At 40.4% G+C, this 18,142-nt stretch overlaps 1 protein-coding gene across 4 annotated transcripts in view; it reads right to left on the reverse strand.

Annotated features, from left to right (window-relative positions):
• wdr59 (WD repeat domain 59) overlaps positions 1 to 18,142 on the reverse strand; it is a 64,617-nt gene that overhangs the window by 14,693 nt on the left and 31,782 nt on the right. For 3 of the 4 annotated variants that reach the window (XM_033036111.1, XM_033036113.1, XM_033036114.1), the window contains exons 15-20: positions 17,430 to 17,525; positions 14,977 to 15,142; positions 12,955 to 13,024; positions 10,315 to 10,468; positions 5,624 to 5,680; positions 881 to 1,014 (exon numbers count right to left, since the gene is read on the reverse strand). In XM_033036111.1, the coding sequence (XP_032892002.1) occupies positions 881 to 1,014; positions 5,624 to 5,680; positions 10,315 to 10,468; positions 12,955 to 13,024; positions 14,977 to 15,142; positions 17,430 to 17,525 (677 nt within the window). The remainder of the gene's footprint in view (positions 1 to 880; positions 1,015 to 5,623; positions 5,681 to 10,314; positions 10,469 to 12,954; positions 13,025 to 14,976; positions 15,143 to 17,429; positions 17,526 to 18,142) is intronic. The other variant, XM_033036112.1, reaches the window with a different exon arrangement.

Here is an 18,142-nt window from a genome sequence, read left to right on the forward strand (position 1 = left end):
ACGATCTCCATTGCTCCCATGGCAGCACTCTATCTTGTTCTCTTACCATAGAGCATCCATTTATTCTGGAGCATTGGTAGGTGGAAAAGTGCTGTTTCTATTGTTGTAATTCTCTTTGAAAGAATTAGCTGATGGATCAGCCAATGCCAATTTCAGCTCAGCATTACAGAGGGAAATTGACGACCCTATTCTTAGAACTTTGCAATGAAAGTCTTGATTTTTATGCAACTTTTGTAAACATCATTAGTGTAACCCTGCTTTAAAAAAAAAAAAAAGATATCTCTGAAAAACAGGCAACGAGAAACTCAGGGCAGTTGGTTGTTAGTTAATTCTATTGTAATCAATAGACTTAAATAACTGGCATTGTATATAATCAATGGCAGATCCTTTTGTCCCAGCAAAATAGAGTGGAACTGTAACTCAGGGTTCTTGGAATTGTGAGATTTGTATGACACTGAAACACCGACGAATGGAAGCAAATCCAGAATGCTTTCTGGTGATCATCTCCCACCCCTGCTCCTCACTCCATAAACATGTACCCGGTAAGTCGTCGTTCTGGGAAAAGATAGTATCCTCGCTGAGGCAATTTGTCAACCTCAAAATCAAGCTTTGAATCACGAAGAAACATAAGGAAAATGTTGACAAACAAATAGGAGTGAAAACACTGCATCTTTCAGACACAACAATAATTTATTTTTCAATTATAACCTTTTTTATAAATTCAATCTCAGGATGTAGATGCCTCTGACAAAATCAGCAGCTATTGCTATCCTCAATTGCTCTTGAGATGATGATGGGAAGTCTAGAAATGTACGTCAGGTTTTTCTAACTGTAAAAGTTCATCCATTGTTGCAATGGTAAATGTGTCTTCAACACTTACATGTATAATTCCCCCAGTGACTTGTGTACTGGCAGGAGACAGGAGATGTCCTGGATGATGACTTTCCCTGCAGCTTTGATCGGACGATTGTTTGCATCGGTTCCTTCTCGCTTTCCTTTCCATCGACGTGATTTCTGGGAATAGGAATAGTTTATCAACACCAATTGCACAATCAATATTTTGGGGGTTAGGCTGGGGAGAATAAGTGACTTTATCCTCGTGTACTAATTAAAATAAAATTATGAAAAATTAAAGTAACTGAAAATTAAACAAGTCTCTGGGCTTTGTGAGTCGTGGGAGTAAAATCAACCTTCAATATTTTAATCAAACCCTGCATGTCACTGGGTTTTATTCTGCGGATTATTTTGTTGGCTATAGGGAAATCTTTAATAAAGTTCACAATCCTGTCTCTAACCTAAATGAAATCTTCACTGTGTTCACTGAGGTACCCATTCTTGGGTTGATAACTGCAGATTGAATGTTTGAAATTCCATGAACTAAATGACCCATTAATAATAAGAGTCCTATAGAACTATCCAAATAAATGCAAAGGTGAGCTGTGCACCTATACAGACTCACTGGCTCAAAGACCATCTGCCAAAATGAAACATTTTGTTCTTGATAGTATTTAGGTAAACTCCATGGTATTTTAAATAGGTCAATGACAAACCAGGGATGCATTTTATGATCTTTTACTCACAAAGCATGAGACACAAATCATTGCTGAAGTATAAAGTGCAATTAAAAGCATATTATTAGTGCAATGTTTATAGTTATTTGAACCAGATACGGTTTGTATTTTAAACCCAGCGATTCCAATCAATTGCGCTCAAACCAAAATAGGAGATAAACAATGGTGGATAGCACATGAAAAATGATCACGCATGAAGCAATGCATACAAATAAAGTGCCAATTTCCACCAGTAGGGGTTGTCTGATATTACCTTTCAGAGATAAGAACTTGGAGGTTTCATGTAAAACTTTATTCCACAATGAAGGTTCTGCAATGTAAAGCAGCAAGCAAGGACAGTAATCATAATTATTTATCAAACAGTGGTCATTAAAAGAGGGTGCCGTGGAGTTTTGCTACCTGATCTAAGCACGACAGATTAAAAGAGGGTGCCGTGGAGTTTTGCTACCTGATCTAAGCACGACAGATTATGACTACATGACATGGTCAGGTTGATTTTGAAAAGTATTATGCCTTTGGACTCAGTTAAAATATTTATAAACAAATTGCTGTAGTTAACTTAATTGCTGAGTGGCCATGTGTATACTGTGTTCAAGGTCAGGAACTCTATGCATTGACAAGTCAGAAGGGAACACAAAGTAACTGAGATTGAGGGGCAGCTATGTGCCAAGCAGATTGGCAAGGACAATAGGACAAAGACAACTGAAAACTTTTGAACCGCTTCAACCCCAAGTCACAGCAGCAGATCTTTTCTCTAGAGTCTGCATACCAGATTGCGGATGTCAAATCGGTTTGGGTTTCAATAAAATGCTCTTAGGACACCCAGATCTCGTTGTACTTCTCGTTTTCCTAACTTGACACCATTCAGATAATAATCTGCCTTCCTGTCCTTGCCACCAAAGTGGATAACCTCACATTTATCCACATTAAACTGCATCTGCCATGCATCTGCCCACTCACCCAACCTGTCCAAGTCACCCTGCATCCTCATAGCAATCTCCTCACAGTTCACACTGCCACCCAGCTTTGTGTCATCTGTAAATTTGCTAATGTTACTTTTAATCCCTTCATCTAAATTATTAATGTATATTGCAAATAGCTGCGGTCCCAGCACTGAGCCTTGCGGTACCCCACTAGTCACTGTCTGCCATTCTGAAAGGGACCCGTTAGTGCCTACTCTTTGTTTCCTGTCTGCCAACCAATACAGGATGTAAGGCTGATATGAAATTGGAAAATGTCCATGTTCCTACCATTCGGTGGTAGACTACTGAGGCAGAATATAAGGTATTCTTCTTCTAGTTTGCATTGGACCTCACCCTGACAGTGGAGAAGTGTGAGAAAGAACAGGTCGGTGTGGGAGTGGGAACATATGTTGAAATGGCAGGTATCTGGGAGCTCAGAATGGCCATTTTTGAAATAACGCAGATGCTCTGCAAACTTGTCATCCAGTCTGCATTTGGTTTCACTAACGGAGAGGAGACCACTTTAGGTACACCAAATGCAGTAGACAAAATTGTAGGAGGTGCACATGAATCTTTGCCTCAAATGGATGGCCTCTTTACATCCTTGGATGGTGGTGGAGGAGGTATGAAGATAGGTGTTACAAGTCTTGTGGCTGAAGATTAATAGTAAACCATTGATTTTTTCCCCTTACTAAATCATAGACAGTGGTGTAACCCAAATATCAGTGCTGTCTTTAATATATGACATGGTTAATTTCCAATTTGCTGGATGACAAAAAGCTTGGAAGAGCGATGGACAGCGAGGAAGGCAGCAATAGATTGCAATAAAACATGGACAGATTGGACAGGTAAAATAAAATTTAAAACATCGAGGTGTAAAGCATTTAGGCAGAAGGAATGTAGAGAAATAATGTATACAAATTGGGGCAATTCTGAAGGGTGTGCAAGAACACATACGAATACATATGTGCACAAATCCTTGAAAAAGGAATGGCATATTGAAGGAGTAGTCAATCAAACATAGAGGTTCCTGGGATTTATAAATAAAGGATCAGAGTACTAAAGCAGGAAAGTTATGTCCAGCCGGAGTAAAACACTTTCTAAGAACAAGTGGAGAACAGTGAACAATTCTGGTCACATAAATTTTGGTAAGATGTGAAGATAATAGAATGGATGCTTTAATATTTACAAGAATTGCTCCAGGAATGAATAACGTCAGCATCCTTCTTGGAGTAAGGAAAGCAGAGAGGAAATTTCACAGTGGAGGACAAGGTCATGGCATGTTTAGATTGAGTGAACACTGTAAACACAGGAACTGTTTCCATTAGCAAATGGTTCAGAGGGTAGAGTAAGGGAGAAAGAGCTGAGAAATGGAATAGATGGGAATGCCTATTTGGAACCAGCATGGACACAAATGGCCTTCTATGTCATAGAAATCCCGTGGTTCTCTTATTTAACTTATTCTGGTCATTGTAGGGAAAGGTATGGTATTTTGAAACAATGCACGTATTTTCTTCAGCATAAAATGAATCTACGAGTTGATCACTGTGGAGGGATATTTTTTTTGCAATACTAAACATTATAATAGTGAATGCTGAAGATCAGGTCAAGTTTTGTGCCATTTACATGCAAAATAGAGGTGCAGACAATCTAAGGGGCATCGGTTGGCTGAATGCACATAGTCCTTTTCCAGGGTTGAGAAACCAGGATCTAGAGAGCATAGGTTTAACCTGAGAGGGGAATGATTTAATAGGATTCTAAGGGGCATTTTTTTCAAATTTAATAGGGATCTAAGGGGCATTTTTTTCAACCTTTCCTATGACTACCCACCTACTAAGCAGCTGCTTAGTTTTTCTCTTGCTTATCTGCTCCACCTATCTCCTCCCAGCCTTTGTCTTATCCCTCCCTCTCACTTTGACATATTGGTTATCCTTCCATACACTCTCAGTTCTAATGCAGGTCTCCACCCAAAACATCACCAATCCCTTTTCCTCAACAGATACTGCTTAGTCTGCTGAGTTCTTCCAGCAGTATGCTTTTTGTTCTTCAGCCATCCAATTCGGCATAAGGATTTAAGTGGTGGGCTTGAATAAAAAGCATATTTTACGACAGCAATAATTATTATTATTTGGCTTGCTTAGCGATCAAAAGGTTTAAAAACATTTGTGGAGCTCTTCCATAACCTTTTCACAACAGACACATCAAGAAGGACCCATTTTCTCCATTTGTCTTAGTGACATACTAATTATACAGCTTCTGTACACAAACTAATGCCCTGAATTTGAATCACTGCCCATGTTCACTAAAGTGCACTTGAAAGAAACATCCACACTTTTTTTTTTTTGCAGATACAGGAAGAAAGTTGGCTACCTGAATTAGCAGTGCAAAGAAATGCTCCTGTGGAACAGCACATTCTTACAAAAATTACATGGATTAAAAGCCCAGTTCCCGGTCAGTAGCATGCATTTCGTGCAGTTATTTAAGCATGTTAACTATCTAGTGAATTAAGATCATACAAAAAAAAACGTTAGTGTGAAAAGCAGGGGCGGTTTTGTATTGCCCAAGAGTGGGATGGCCAGCTACACCTCATCTCAGTCCAATCAAGAGAACAGATACTGATTCACACTGACTAGGAATATCCAATTATCTTGAATTAAGTGGTCTTACTTTGGATAGAAGCTGAGATGCCACAGTTGGCCTTAGCATCCTTTGATAAAGAAGGGGAGATAATAAATAAAATCACAACAAAGCTAGCTCGTGTGTTGTTAAGTAACTCACAAATGTGGATTTCAATTAAGTACAGAAGCTAGCTCAGGAGAAGAACCCATTATGACTGGATGGTCCCACTAGCATTTACTTTCTGGATTCATTCATTTATGTGCATGGAACCTCCATTGGTTCTAAAGGCCAACCCACATCATGAACCATCCCAGCATTGAGGGGGTGGCTTCTGAAGACTAAACAAAAAATATCCAATCATAGTCTGTTTGTGAAAGGAGCTGTTGATGAAAGGACTGTTACTCGACAGAGGGCAACTGGCTATCCCAGAGTCGCAAGGGCACAAACGTCGGATGGTAATGTGCACAGTACCGGGAACTCATTAATGGCTTGAATGGACCAGCGTCGACGGTTGGAGAGAGGAGACATCTGCAAGTATGAACATCACCAAAAATAAAAGAGAAACACCAAGAAAACAAACAGAAATTAACTCAATAGGATGAAAACCACGCACACAAAAAATAAAATGAAATATACAGAAAAGATTAACTTTATGCGCTCAGTGAGAAGCTGGGTAAATGGAACAATGTGGTTCACTTTCTAATCTATAGACATTCAAGACCCAAGCTGTACAGATAAAAAATGTAAACCAGCATGAAGGTAGGTTCATCAGTCAAATGCTACTTCCAGATTTGCAGTTTCTTTTCACAACATACTGGATGCAGCCACATTTAATTTTCCATTAATAAGTTCCCATAAAGAATGGATGAACATGGAGCAGACAAAACTTCGTCATTGTGCAAACTGTATTTACCGCTAACTTTTGTGCTACATCTTTACATCCCACAACCACATCTTTTTCACTCACCCCAGAACACAATGTTCTTGTTAACAAGAATAAAACTGAAGAGACCACTCCACATCATCAATCCTGTATAATCATGGCCTGCATCTTGCGCAAAACTAAAAGAATGACGCATAGATTGGTTCACCATATGCCTTGACACAAAGTTATTCACCAGAATCATTATTCCCCATCCTTCCCTTATGAAGGGACAGATTTATCAGAAGTGAGAGCAAGGAACTGTATAATCTAGAAAGATTTGTTCTTGGATATTCTCATGGAGTCCAGATACTATGGTATTTCAAACCATGACAACCTTGCATCTATATTACCACGCACCATTCCCTCCCAATTGTTGAGTCACTATTCCTTTACACTGAAATCGGACGGCATGGTTGGGAAGTGGGAGAGTTGCTGCCTTACAGCGAATGCAGCGCTGGAGACCTGGGTTCGATCGCGACTACGGGTGCTGTTTGTACGGAGTTTGTACGTTCTCCCCGTGGCCTGCATGGGTTTTCTCTGAGATCTTCGGTATCCTCCCACACTCCAAAGATGTACAGGTATGTAGGTTAATTGGCTTGGTAAATGTAAAAATTGTCCCTAGTGTATGTAGGATAGTGTTAATATGCGGGGATCGCTGGTCGGCATGGACCCGGTGGATCGAAGGGCCTGTTTCCACGCTGTATCTCTAAACTAAACTAAACTAAATCCACCTGGAATAAAAATGGAAGTACTCAAAACATACAAAATGTAGGTTTTTCAATGTCTAGCAGCAAGAAGGAAAGAAATGCCAGGATTGACTCACAACAAAGGAGTGAAAGAACTGACACAAAGAATAAAACCCTTCACCAATCCACTAGTCATAGATGCACCCGTGTACTGTAATCACTTCACAATCATGGGGAGCCAAAGTCTGTCGATACGTTAACCTCATCCTGCCCATTGTGTGCATTATCACTACCAGTTTGAAAAATAGGGTAGACGGAGAAACGAACTGGCAGTTCAAAACAGGACATTCACTGACACTGAGATATTAGCAACAGAATAATATTTCACCACACCTTGTCATATCATGGTCCAGCATATATGTCAGTCTACAACTATGATCAAGCCAGAGGACTAACCTTGATTCAATGTTCAGCATAAAAAAAGTATGGCAGGAGCAGCACCAGATATACATACAATGAGGTAGCAACCTGGTGAAGCAACAATAATGTATGACTATCTGCAAGCTAAGATAGAGCTAAATGGTTCCGCTACAAACAATTCAGATCAAAATTATGCAGTCCGATTACATCCAGTTGTGAACGATAGCAAACAATTAAATAATTACTGGATTAAAGAGTTGTATGAACATTATCATCCTATTATCTTCAACAAGAAGTGCTGACTTGATGGTCCATACTTTACTTCTAAGGCCTGTACATCACAGGTTTCTGTCTTTGACCAACTTGATGAATTCACTCTATATATTAAGAAATGTCTAAGTGTACAGGGTTCAACATCAATTGTGTGACTGAACAACAACTTCTCACTCCTGCTTCTGACTTATTTTCAGCCAAATTGCTCCAACAAAATCTTAACACTGGCATCTACTTGACAATGTAGATTTGGCCAACTGTACCCCAAATCCTAAAAGTCGGCCAACTTTCAAGCATCATCAAAATTATGGAAATGTCTCCAATAGTGCTAACATGCAGCACTAAGAATAATAAACTGCTTACTGATCCTCATAATTTGCTCCAGTCCTCATTGCAGCTTTGTTCCATATATGAGCAAAGTTGAATTCCTGAAGCAAGGTCCTTCAGACCCCTGCAGCATGCAACCCAGTGTGACACGAAGGGACTAATAAAAATCAAAGACAAAGTTCTTTACTGGCTAAAGGCATTCCTGTAACTCAGCAGGATGATTGTAATGGATGAAAATCAACCATGATCAACCATCATAGTCCCAGTACATCAATGGTGAAGCAGTCTCCTAGATGCACCCAACTTCAGCAACTTCTCTCAATTGTATGATCAGGTGTAGTGTGTAAAATGCAGTGTTCAATTCCATTCACAATTCCTCAGATAATGAAGCAATCCATTCCTACCTTTGGCTGATATATGACAAGTGAACTTTCAGACATAGAGAAATCCTAAACACTTCTCATGACATTTATTGGCAGTAGGAGCACCAAATCTCCCACCAGTAATATCTACAAAATCATAATCTAACAGAACCTATCTGGAACATAAACATAAATAATGTCACTAACATCTAATTCACTAAAGATTTACAACCATCTACAAGACTCAGAAAGAGTGTGATGAGTTTGACTCAGACATAATGCAAGAAGCTCAAAAAATGAACTACAGATAATTACCAAAACCTCTTCGGCAAACTTCCAGGCCAATTTAGAAGGACAAGCACACAGGGAGTAAAGTTGTTCAAGGTGGCAGATCACAATTTCCCCTTAAGGACAATTGGGAATAGGGATAAAAAATCATGGCCCTGTCATTGCAAGACAGCTCCCATGCATGAATAAAAACACCTTCATTGCTCACTTCACACACACAGCTAGACTTATTTTAATGAATGGTTAACCTTTTTTTCAGCATGGGATGGTGGAGGTATTTTTTTTAAATAAACCCCATGTGATACTGTCAGTATTGAATACTGCACAGCAGATCTTTTTCATGCACTCACATTAGAGCAGCACATCAGGTTGCTCTGAACAATTAAAAATAGAACCAGATGTCTCCAAATTTCCTCTTCTGGTAATAAAAAGATAACGGAACAGAGAGTGCACCTCATGACTCTCAAGGTGACAAATGCCATACTGGCAACTTTTCTTTCAAATTCAGCATTTCCTCCTTCAAGAATCTCAACATCCTACAGTTCCTCTAGGCTACACTGCAACCATAGTCAATCAGTACAGCAGCGACAGTCATTTGAATGCATAGTCCCATCCTAATAAATTACTGTTGCAGCTGAACACCAATGTCAGATTTGTAAATTGTCAGCTCTCCAGAACCAAAACACTTCTTCTGTAAACATTTTGGGACTTGAAGATGTCATTCTGCATATGCACAAGCAGGAAGTGGGGATCAAATGAGGAAGCACTGAGGCTGTAAACCAAAATCATCCTGACAAGCATGGATATCAAGGTTAAACATTTAAAGTAGGGTTAAGGAGGTTGTCAACCGAGTTTACATAATACAAAAGCAGGTTCTGGGTGTCAGTACAGCAAATGTTGCAAGGGAAAATGAGGTGGTTTTTGTTTAACGCATTGTGCGCGTATAAACAATTTGCAACTAACATGCATCTGCAATCAATATTCTCTTATGTAGGAAAGAATTGCAGATGCTGGTTTAAATCGAAGGTAGACACGAAATGCTGGAAAACTCAGGACAGGCAGCATCTCTGGAGAGAAGAGTCGACCGGAAACGTCGCCCATTCCTTCTCTCCAGAGATGCGGCCTGTCCCGCTGAGTTACTCCAGCATCAATATTCTCTTCCTCTGTTATCATATCAAAGGTTCAGCATTGGATCAGGAAGTCACAAACATATTATTGCAGAGTTAGCATCACATGCATTATTGACAGTAGTGGAAAAGGACTAGTTTTACAAGAGAGGTTCAGAACACAAAGTTCGCGCTGATGTAATTTTAAGACAACAGGATATCTAATTTATGGCGAGTGTTGCCTCTGATTTCAATCAAAAGCCACAAAATAAAAAGTCCTCATCTGTAAGAGGAGATTTGTAGCCGGCATGCCATCGACCAAAGCAGCTTTTCAGTTTTCAATCTGTTAAATATATAGGACATTGACATGTACCAATAATAGACCATCTGTTTTAATTATTTTTTATACTGGATATATAGTTTTAAATCAATAATTTGTCTCTTTTATTCTATCATATCACTTTTCTTAAACCTGGTCTCTTACCCATATAATTGCACTTGTTGTATGGCAACCGTCTCGCAGAAATATCAAAAAGGATGGTCAAAGAGCCACTGACTGACCATAGTTTAGATGGCAGACAGCAAGGAAACTCAGAGCAACAGAGTAGCCAACTACAGCATCACATAATTCAGCCATGTGACACTGGAAATACCATCATACAGCACACATTAGGTTCCACAATGTGTGAAACTGTTGCTATGCTAGGGGCTTAGCAGTGATTGGTGTCTGAGATAAAGGCAGTGTGATTGATCACAGATAGTGTCATCTACTCACTCGCTCCTTGTAATAGAAGGAACTAATGGACACCAGCTCCTTCTCGCTGCGAGTTGGACTCCCACTATACAACCTCAAATTACTCTGCGATTCTGTTCGGATCTTCATCGGGGTGATTCCTCCACTGTGATATGCGGAGAGTGCTGAGAGTGACCTGAATACAAAGTACAAGATTCTGTAATGCGCAGTATGAATATTAATACATGTTATCATTAACCGAGAGTGCACAGAGATCTTAGTAGGCAGTAGAAGAAACAAGACTGAACAATTACCCATTCTTGAGTTGAAGATAAAGTAATGGAATGAGTTGACAAAGGAGTAAGGCCCAGAAATAAATTGGCACCATTTTATCCCAACATGTGCAATATCCCTCATGCTGCAAGCTCCCTAATGCTTCTGTTTCATGGACAGTAGGCATTAGAGACTGAATTTCACAGTTTGGGACAATTTTACCTCAGTTCTAATGTGAGGAAGTAATCTTTCAAGCATCATACTACAATGTTACCAGTACTCTTTCAGAATGTTCGCAAGGGACAAGTCCATATTAAGATGTTGGTAAAGTGGGGCACTCCCAGGAGGCAGAAAATCATGCAGACTTCTGAAGAAGAGTGCATGGAAGAAGCTGACTCATTGTGCAAAGGGAATGCATTCACAGATACCCATCTGGCAAGAAGGTCTGAAGAAGGGTTTCGGCCCGAAACGTTGCCTATTTCCTTTGCTCCATAGATGCTGCTGCACCCGCTGAGTTTCTCCAGCATTTTTGTGTACCTACCCATCTAGCAACATGGCTGGAAATAGTCACAGTCACTGGGTAATGTGTAAGAGCAATTACTGGAAGGTAATGTGTAAGAGCAATTACAGGAAGGTAATGTGTAAGAGCAATGGAGCACTATATTCGAGTGACCTCCTCTAAACCCTCTAGTGGGCGGCGCGACTCTCGTCAGCAGCGGCCTCTGCAGTCCGTCTGTGTTGTTATTATTTATTGTCTTGTTTTTATGTAGTTTTTGTTATTTTTTTTGTTGGGGTATGTGTGTGGGGGGGTGGGGGGTAGGGGGTAACTTTAAAATCTTTCCCCTGCACGGGAGACCCGACCTTTTCTTTGTCGGGTCTCCGTTGTCGTTGGGGCTGCAACGTGGAGCGGCCTCCAACAGGAATGACCTGGGGCTCCAGTTGTGGAGCTGCCGACTACTCACCGTCACGGGGCTGGCCGAGTCCGGAGCGGGTGGAGCTGTGGCGGACGCTGCTGTGACCCGACACCCGGAGATTCGGAGGCTGCAACTACGGGTTTGGCGGACGGCGGCACCGGGAGCCCGCGGGTCCCTGCTGGGAGACCGCTTTTCGGGACTTCCGCAACGGCGACTTCTCCCGCCCGAGTTGCGGGGTTGAAGAGCACCTGGAGCGGGGCCTTACACCATCGCCCGGCGTGGCTTGGAATGGCCGCGGGACTTTGTGAGCGCGCGCCGGGGGCTCTAACACCAAGACCCGGTGCGTGGCCTTGCATCACCCGGCGTGGCTTTAATGGCTGCGGGACATTTAACATCGCCCGCCGGGGGCTTTGACTTTGACTCTGACTGACTCTGACATCGTGGGGGAGAGTGCAGTGGAGAGATACTTTTTTTTGCCTTCCATCACAGCGATGTGATGGATGTTTGTGTAAACTGTGTTGTGTCTCGGGTCTTTTTGTTTTGTAATGTATGGCTGCAGAAACGACATTTCGTTTGGACCTCAAGGGGTCCAAATGACAAATAAATTGAATTGTATTGTATTGTATATAATGACTGTACTTTTGGGAACTTTGAATACAACAAGATGTCCCTTATGGAGATGAATTCAAAACACATATTCAAATTGGAAGGTTCTCCGCTTTGACAGTAGGGCACTTGTACCTCCCTGGCAACTTCCTTCTGTGATTGGCATCTCTTTTGTCCGGTGCTTTCCTCTACTTTTTTTTAAACTCGGTTCCAATCTTATGAACATGAAAATCATGCATTCTGAGCATTTCTGGTCACTTAATTTAGAAGCGAAACCCACTGAAATCACCCAGTGACTGTGACCTGAGTTTGGGTTAGTATATCTGCAGCTTATTTTGGAGAGTTATACAAACCTCTGCCTAAGATTGTAGAAAAAAAATGTGCCTGACCTTTTAAAACCAATTCAGTTTGAGGTACAGCACCATTAAAAGTTCTTTTAAGAGAGAACAGTGCTAGTCATAACCCAAACCAACATGGCTGAAGATTACATTAGCAGTGAATTACGGTGTACCACAACTGTTGAGCATGCAGGGCACCAGATTGGATCAGGTGCAGGTGTATGAAATTCTTGTACCCAAGTAGCTATTAGACATTAAGAAAATGGGCTGACTTGGTGTTAACTTGACTTTTGTCTGCACAATGCCATTTTTTGAGCATTGTACGGATGCATCGCTAGTCCCAAGAAGCTTTGCCCCTTGCGTTGCCCCAACAAAATTATCTTCCTTCACTCAACCTGAACAGTTTCACGAAGAATCATACTCAGATATCTGGTTACAGATCCTAAACAAATTACAACAGGTTGATTTTAATCTGCTACATTAAAGCTACAATTTATATTCAAGTAAACAGCTAAAATGTAAACTTGCCAATGATATTAATATTCCTTTACCTGGGTGTGGGCTCTGTTGGAGACACTGTTCGATGAAGAGTCATTGGTCTCATGAAGTACACAAGATAACCTAGACAACATAAATTCACTTAAATTCGATTCCATCTGATTTAGACCAACATGCAAGCCAGACAAAGGACTAAAATTACATTATTTTATCCTTATTTTGATATATTTCTCCACTTCTATTTGCTTCTCCTTTCCTAGCCTGTTCTGCTATTAGGTCCCACAAAAATTGGCAAGCTTCTGGCAACTTGGGCATTCTTTACTAGTCAGTAATCCATCCTTTGCAAATGTAAAAACAAGTTTCGCCATGCTAATAAAGGGGTTAGATTTTCATAGAAACCTTTGTTATGCAAAAACTCTTATAGCAGGAGGTACAGGAAACCCCCAACATTCGCAGGCTATACCAGTTCCTGTGCATGGCAGGAAAATGGAAGCTTGTCCATGTCCTCACAGTAGGGCGACTGCAATTCAGAAGCAAGCTGAGTTGTACAGAACAGAAAAGGGCCTTTCGTCCACTATGTCCATGCCAACCTTTTTGCCCACCTATACGAATTCCATTGGTCTACATTAGGTTCGTAACCTTCAAAGTCATGCTTATTCAAGTACTTGACAAATGCCTCTGAAATGTAGTGATTATATCCGATTCCATCACCTCTTCTGGAATGAGTTCCACATCCCCTTTAAAACTCCTTCTACTCACCTTAAACTCACGCCTTCTTGTTTCTGACCCCCCTGTCATGGGAAAGATTCTGATTATCTATACAATCTATCTCCATCAGTTCACCCCTCACCCTCCTTCGCTCCAGGGATATCAAGCCAACCCTATCGTGTCTCCACCCATCACAAAAGCCTTCTATTCCAGGAAAAATCCAACCGAACCTCATCTGCACTCTCTCCATCACAATCATATCCTCTCTATAGTATGATGACTAAATTAGCACACAATTCTGTAAGTGCGGTCTATACATGTTTTATAACATTCTAGCAGAATCTCCCAACTTTTATGTTCTATGCAATTACCTTAAATGCAAGCATGCCATCTACCTTTTTCACCATCCTATCTGCTACAGAGAACAGAAACATAGAAAATAGGTGCAGGAGTAGACCATTTGGCCCTTCGAGCCTGCACCGCCATTCAATATGATCATGGCTGATCATGCAACTCAGTATCACGTACCTGCCTTCTCGCCATACCCCCTGATCCCCTTAGCCACATCTAACTCCCTCTTAAATATAGCCAATGAACTGGCCTCAACTACCTTCTGTGGCAGAGAATTCCAGAGATTCACCACTCTCTGTGTGAAAAATGTTTTTCTCATCTCGGTCCTAAAAAACTTCCCCCTTATCCTTAAACTGTGACCCCTTGTTCTGGACTTCCCCAACATCGGGAACAATCTTCCTGCATCTGCAGAAGTCTTGAACCTCCACGGTCCTACTTTTCACCACATTCTTATTGCCCTACCATTCACTGTGTATGGGCTACTCCTATTCAACTTCCCAAAAAGCATTTGTTGGGATTAAATTCCATCCGCCAACACTCCGCCCAACCTTCCAGGTGATCTATATTCTGTGGTAGTCTAAGACAACTGTCCTTGCTTTCAACAACACTGACATTATTTGTGCCATCTGTAAAATTACGAATCCTACTTCCTACATTTATATCCAATTTGTTAATACAAACAACAAGGGTTCCGCCCCAATCACTGCGGTATAATACGGGTCAGAGACTCCCAGCTTGTGGACTCATTCCCATTAACGATCAAAAAGACTCATGTTATTGTTTTTCAAAGACCTTTTCTTCTTAACCTCATTACGGCAAATGAAAACGACTTTAAATTACAAATTAATTTAAACGCTTTGTTATAGTAAGATTATTAAGTAAACGTTCATTAATGGGGGGAGACTTATACTCAAAAGCTGAAACTGAAAATATCCCAAAGTATGATTACAACACACATGACACATAACCGTGGCTGGACTATGATTTCCCAGTGCTTCCCTTAAATGCTCACTAACCAGCTCCACAGAAGCGTGCTCCAGAAGTGCGAGGAAAAGGAATGTTTGCATCTTGGTAGGAACCATACGTGTTAGTGACTCTTGGGAAAGTCGGCAGTGGTGGAGTCACAGAGTTTCCGAGGACAAATGGATTCTGAGAGTTAGCAGAGCCATTGTTGTCCTGATTCTAGAAGTCAAAGAACAAGACAAGTTATGAAGGACATACATTTGTAAAACCTTATCTTGCCATTTCTATTTACCACATAAATGAAAATTGTTATTTCTTCAAAGACCTAAACAATCAAAATGATACATCTCAGAAACATCATTGTACACTGACTGACTGTACATAGAAACCAATCTGCAAACAGCAGTTACACAGACAAAATGTCTGCTATGTTAGTTTCAATGCTATTTATTGAGAGAAGTAATCAGAACTCAATAATATTTCACAAATGTGAATTTCTTTAGGGCCTGTCCCACTTATGCGACCTTTACAGGCGACTGCCGGCACCCGTCATAGGTCGCCGAAATTTTCAACATGTTGAAAATTCAGCGGCGACCAGAAAGACGCTACGACTCTTTGGAGACCTCTCACGACCATAGGAGACTTCTCATGACCATACAGGCTGTGGTTTCCTATGGTCGTCTTTCTGATCGCCGCTGAATTTTCAACATGTTCAAAATTTCGGCGACCTATGACAGGTGCCAGCAGTCGCCTGTAAAGGTCGCGTAAGTGGAACAGGCCCTTTAACATTCAAGGCAGCATATGGTCCCGCGATTTAATGCCCTATTCTAAAGACACTAGAAGTGACACCAATATGGACTGTTATTTTGATTTTCAAATGTTCTTTTCCTTTGAAAGCCGAAGGCTCTACTGATGTTGGAGAGGCAAAGATGAATTTCATTAGGAATGTTTGCCTTCTTGAAAAGTGGCACTGATACATATAAATTATCCATATTTTCCAGCATCTCAATGTTGACTATCATTGTTCGAGGTTGGTGCTGTACATAGAAGGCAGTTTGGTAAAGATGATTGTGCAAGGCCCATGAACTTGTAAGCTCAATTAGAGAAGCACATGACCTTGGAACTCAGCCCACACTTGTGCATAAACGCAAGCATCATTTATACACTGCAGCTAAATTATTGAGTGCTCAAAATTCAAAATCTTGATCCCAGCACTCAGATTATAGAAGCAGTGATCCCCAAGCTCCTGTATGCTTCAGTGACATGGGCCTCCAGTAGCAAAAATGGCAAGATATTGGAAAGGTCAGATCAACTGATGTTGACTGATTCACCAAGTTCCTTCAGCACTTTCTTTTTTGCTCAAGATTCCAGCAACTGCAGTTTCTTGTGCCTCTAGAAGAATAAGACCCCTCTCCCAAGCCAAAATCCCCACATCGAGTTGTATAATGCTTGGTAGCTCTGGAGGGTAGACCACATGTCTGCATAATTACACCCGAGTCCTGAAACTTTACTCCAAAATCCATTGATTTGATAAGATTTCTAAAAGATTTCAATGAAAGTACTTCATGAATGCTCAGTCACCTCAAAATAACAGTAACACCCTCCATAAATTGTGAGGACTTCTAGACCTCAGCTTCTTAAAATGGAGAAGGAACACCTAGAAATCTGCTGCGCATGTTGAACTTCAAATGAATCAAAAATGGTAGAAGGGTATCATCTCCCACTCAACCAACCCACCCCAGTGCTAAGCAACTCCTAGCCCACCTATGGCATAACACGCAGATTCTCCAGATGCTTTAACATCCCTTCGAGCCCACAGAAATGGAGGAGCAAGTCATCTTCAATCTCCATCTACAATTTTTAAGACAGCACAATGGGTATATCTTCACAGAACTAGAGATCGGATTCTGTCTGTGCGGAGCTTGCACATTCTCCAGTCATCTGCATTCTCCTACAGTTGCAGTTTTTTTTTCTTTCTGGTCTGACATTTGACATTTCTACCTCTCCAGACTAATATGTCCTGTTAGGCATCAGGGGATTTCTTTCACGTGACAAATTTCATCTATAAATTACCTTCTCCTTTAGGTGCAGTTTTTACCTGTTTTTGTCACCCATAATGTAAAATTGGGATTTCTATACTATTTCACTGCAATAAAAGTAGCAAGTAATATTGTACATGCACAAGGGAAGAGCAGCAGAAATTCCAGGCAACTGGTAACTAAATGACTTTGGAAACTTTACTTTCCTTTAAAGCTAGATGATAGAATTTTTTCCACCAGCTGCCATTCTTTTGATTCATTATACAAAATAAAATGACTAAACTTCACATAACTCAATTAGTACAGTTTTTAAATAGTAGTCCCAATTCAGATGTAAATAAGATTTTTTCATTCTTGTGACGCTCCATCACATGCTCACATGCATCCTGTCACTTGGCTTTTGAAATTATTGTAGATTTTATCTACCATACAGCAATGAAAAATGATTTGACACAAGGCGTTCTCACCACAATGCCTTCCAGGCTAGACACCAGCTGGCGTAGACAGGGTTCCAGGCAGCTCTGATTTCGCTTTACTTTCTGAATGGATGTGTCCTTCAGAATCTGTAGTAAACAAAAATTGACATGCTTATGAAATTTACAATAAAGCAAAAGGACTACACAGATCATGCCTATTATATTCAAGACAAAAACACACGCTACTCCCTTACATGATGTACACACTATTTGACAACTAATTCCACAAGAGCTACAAAAAACATTAACTGTGATAAATATAAATATAAAGAAAATGAGAGGTACATACAATAAATACTGTACAGATGAGATATATAAAAACCACCCACATATTAAATCATCTACAGACCAACTCAATCACTTAAGATTCACATGCAGTAATATACAATTAGCATACACACTAGCAAATATTTACAAGAAACATTATCATTTGGTCAACATTTCACCTGCAATTAATTATTTTAATTGTTTAGATGCAAAAGCAACTATTTTGTGTGCAGCAAAACCCCAAATAAAGTGATAAAATGTCAAGATAGAGCTGACCAATGAATCTGACAATGGATACCATGTTCTTCATCAACAAATAATCCATCAGAAAAGGATGACAAAACCTCAATTTAACATTGCATCTGAATGATATACAAGATACAAGATATACACATTAATTTTCAACATTCTCATAAAGTGTTCTGCACTCGTTTAAC

The sequence above is a fragment of the Amblyraja radiata genome, chromosome 17 (genome assembly GCF_010909765.2).
Source record: "Amblyraja radiata isolate CabotCenter1 chromosome 17, sAmbRad1.1.pri, whole genome shotgun sequence".
NCBI classification, from domain to species: Eukaryota; Metazoa; Chordata; class Chondrichthyes; order Rajiformes; family Rajidae; genus Amblyraja; species Amblyraja radiata.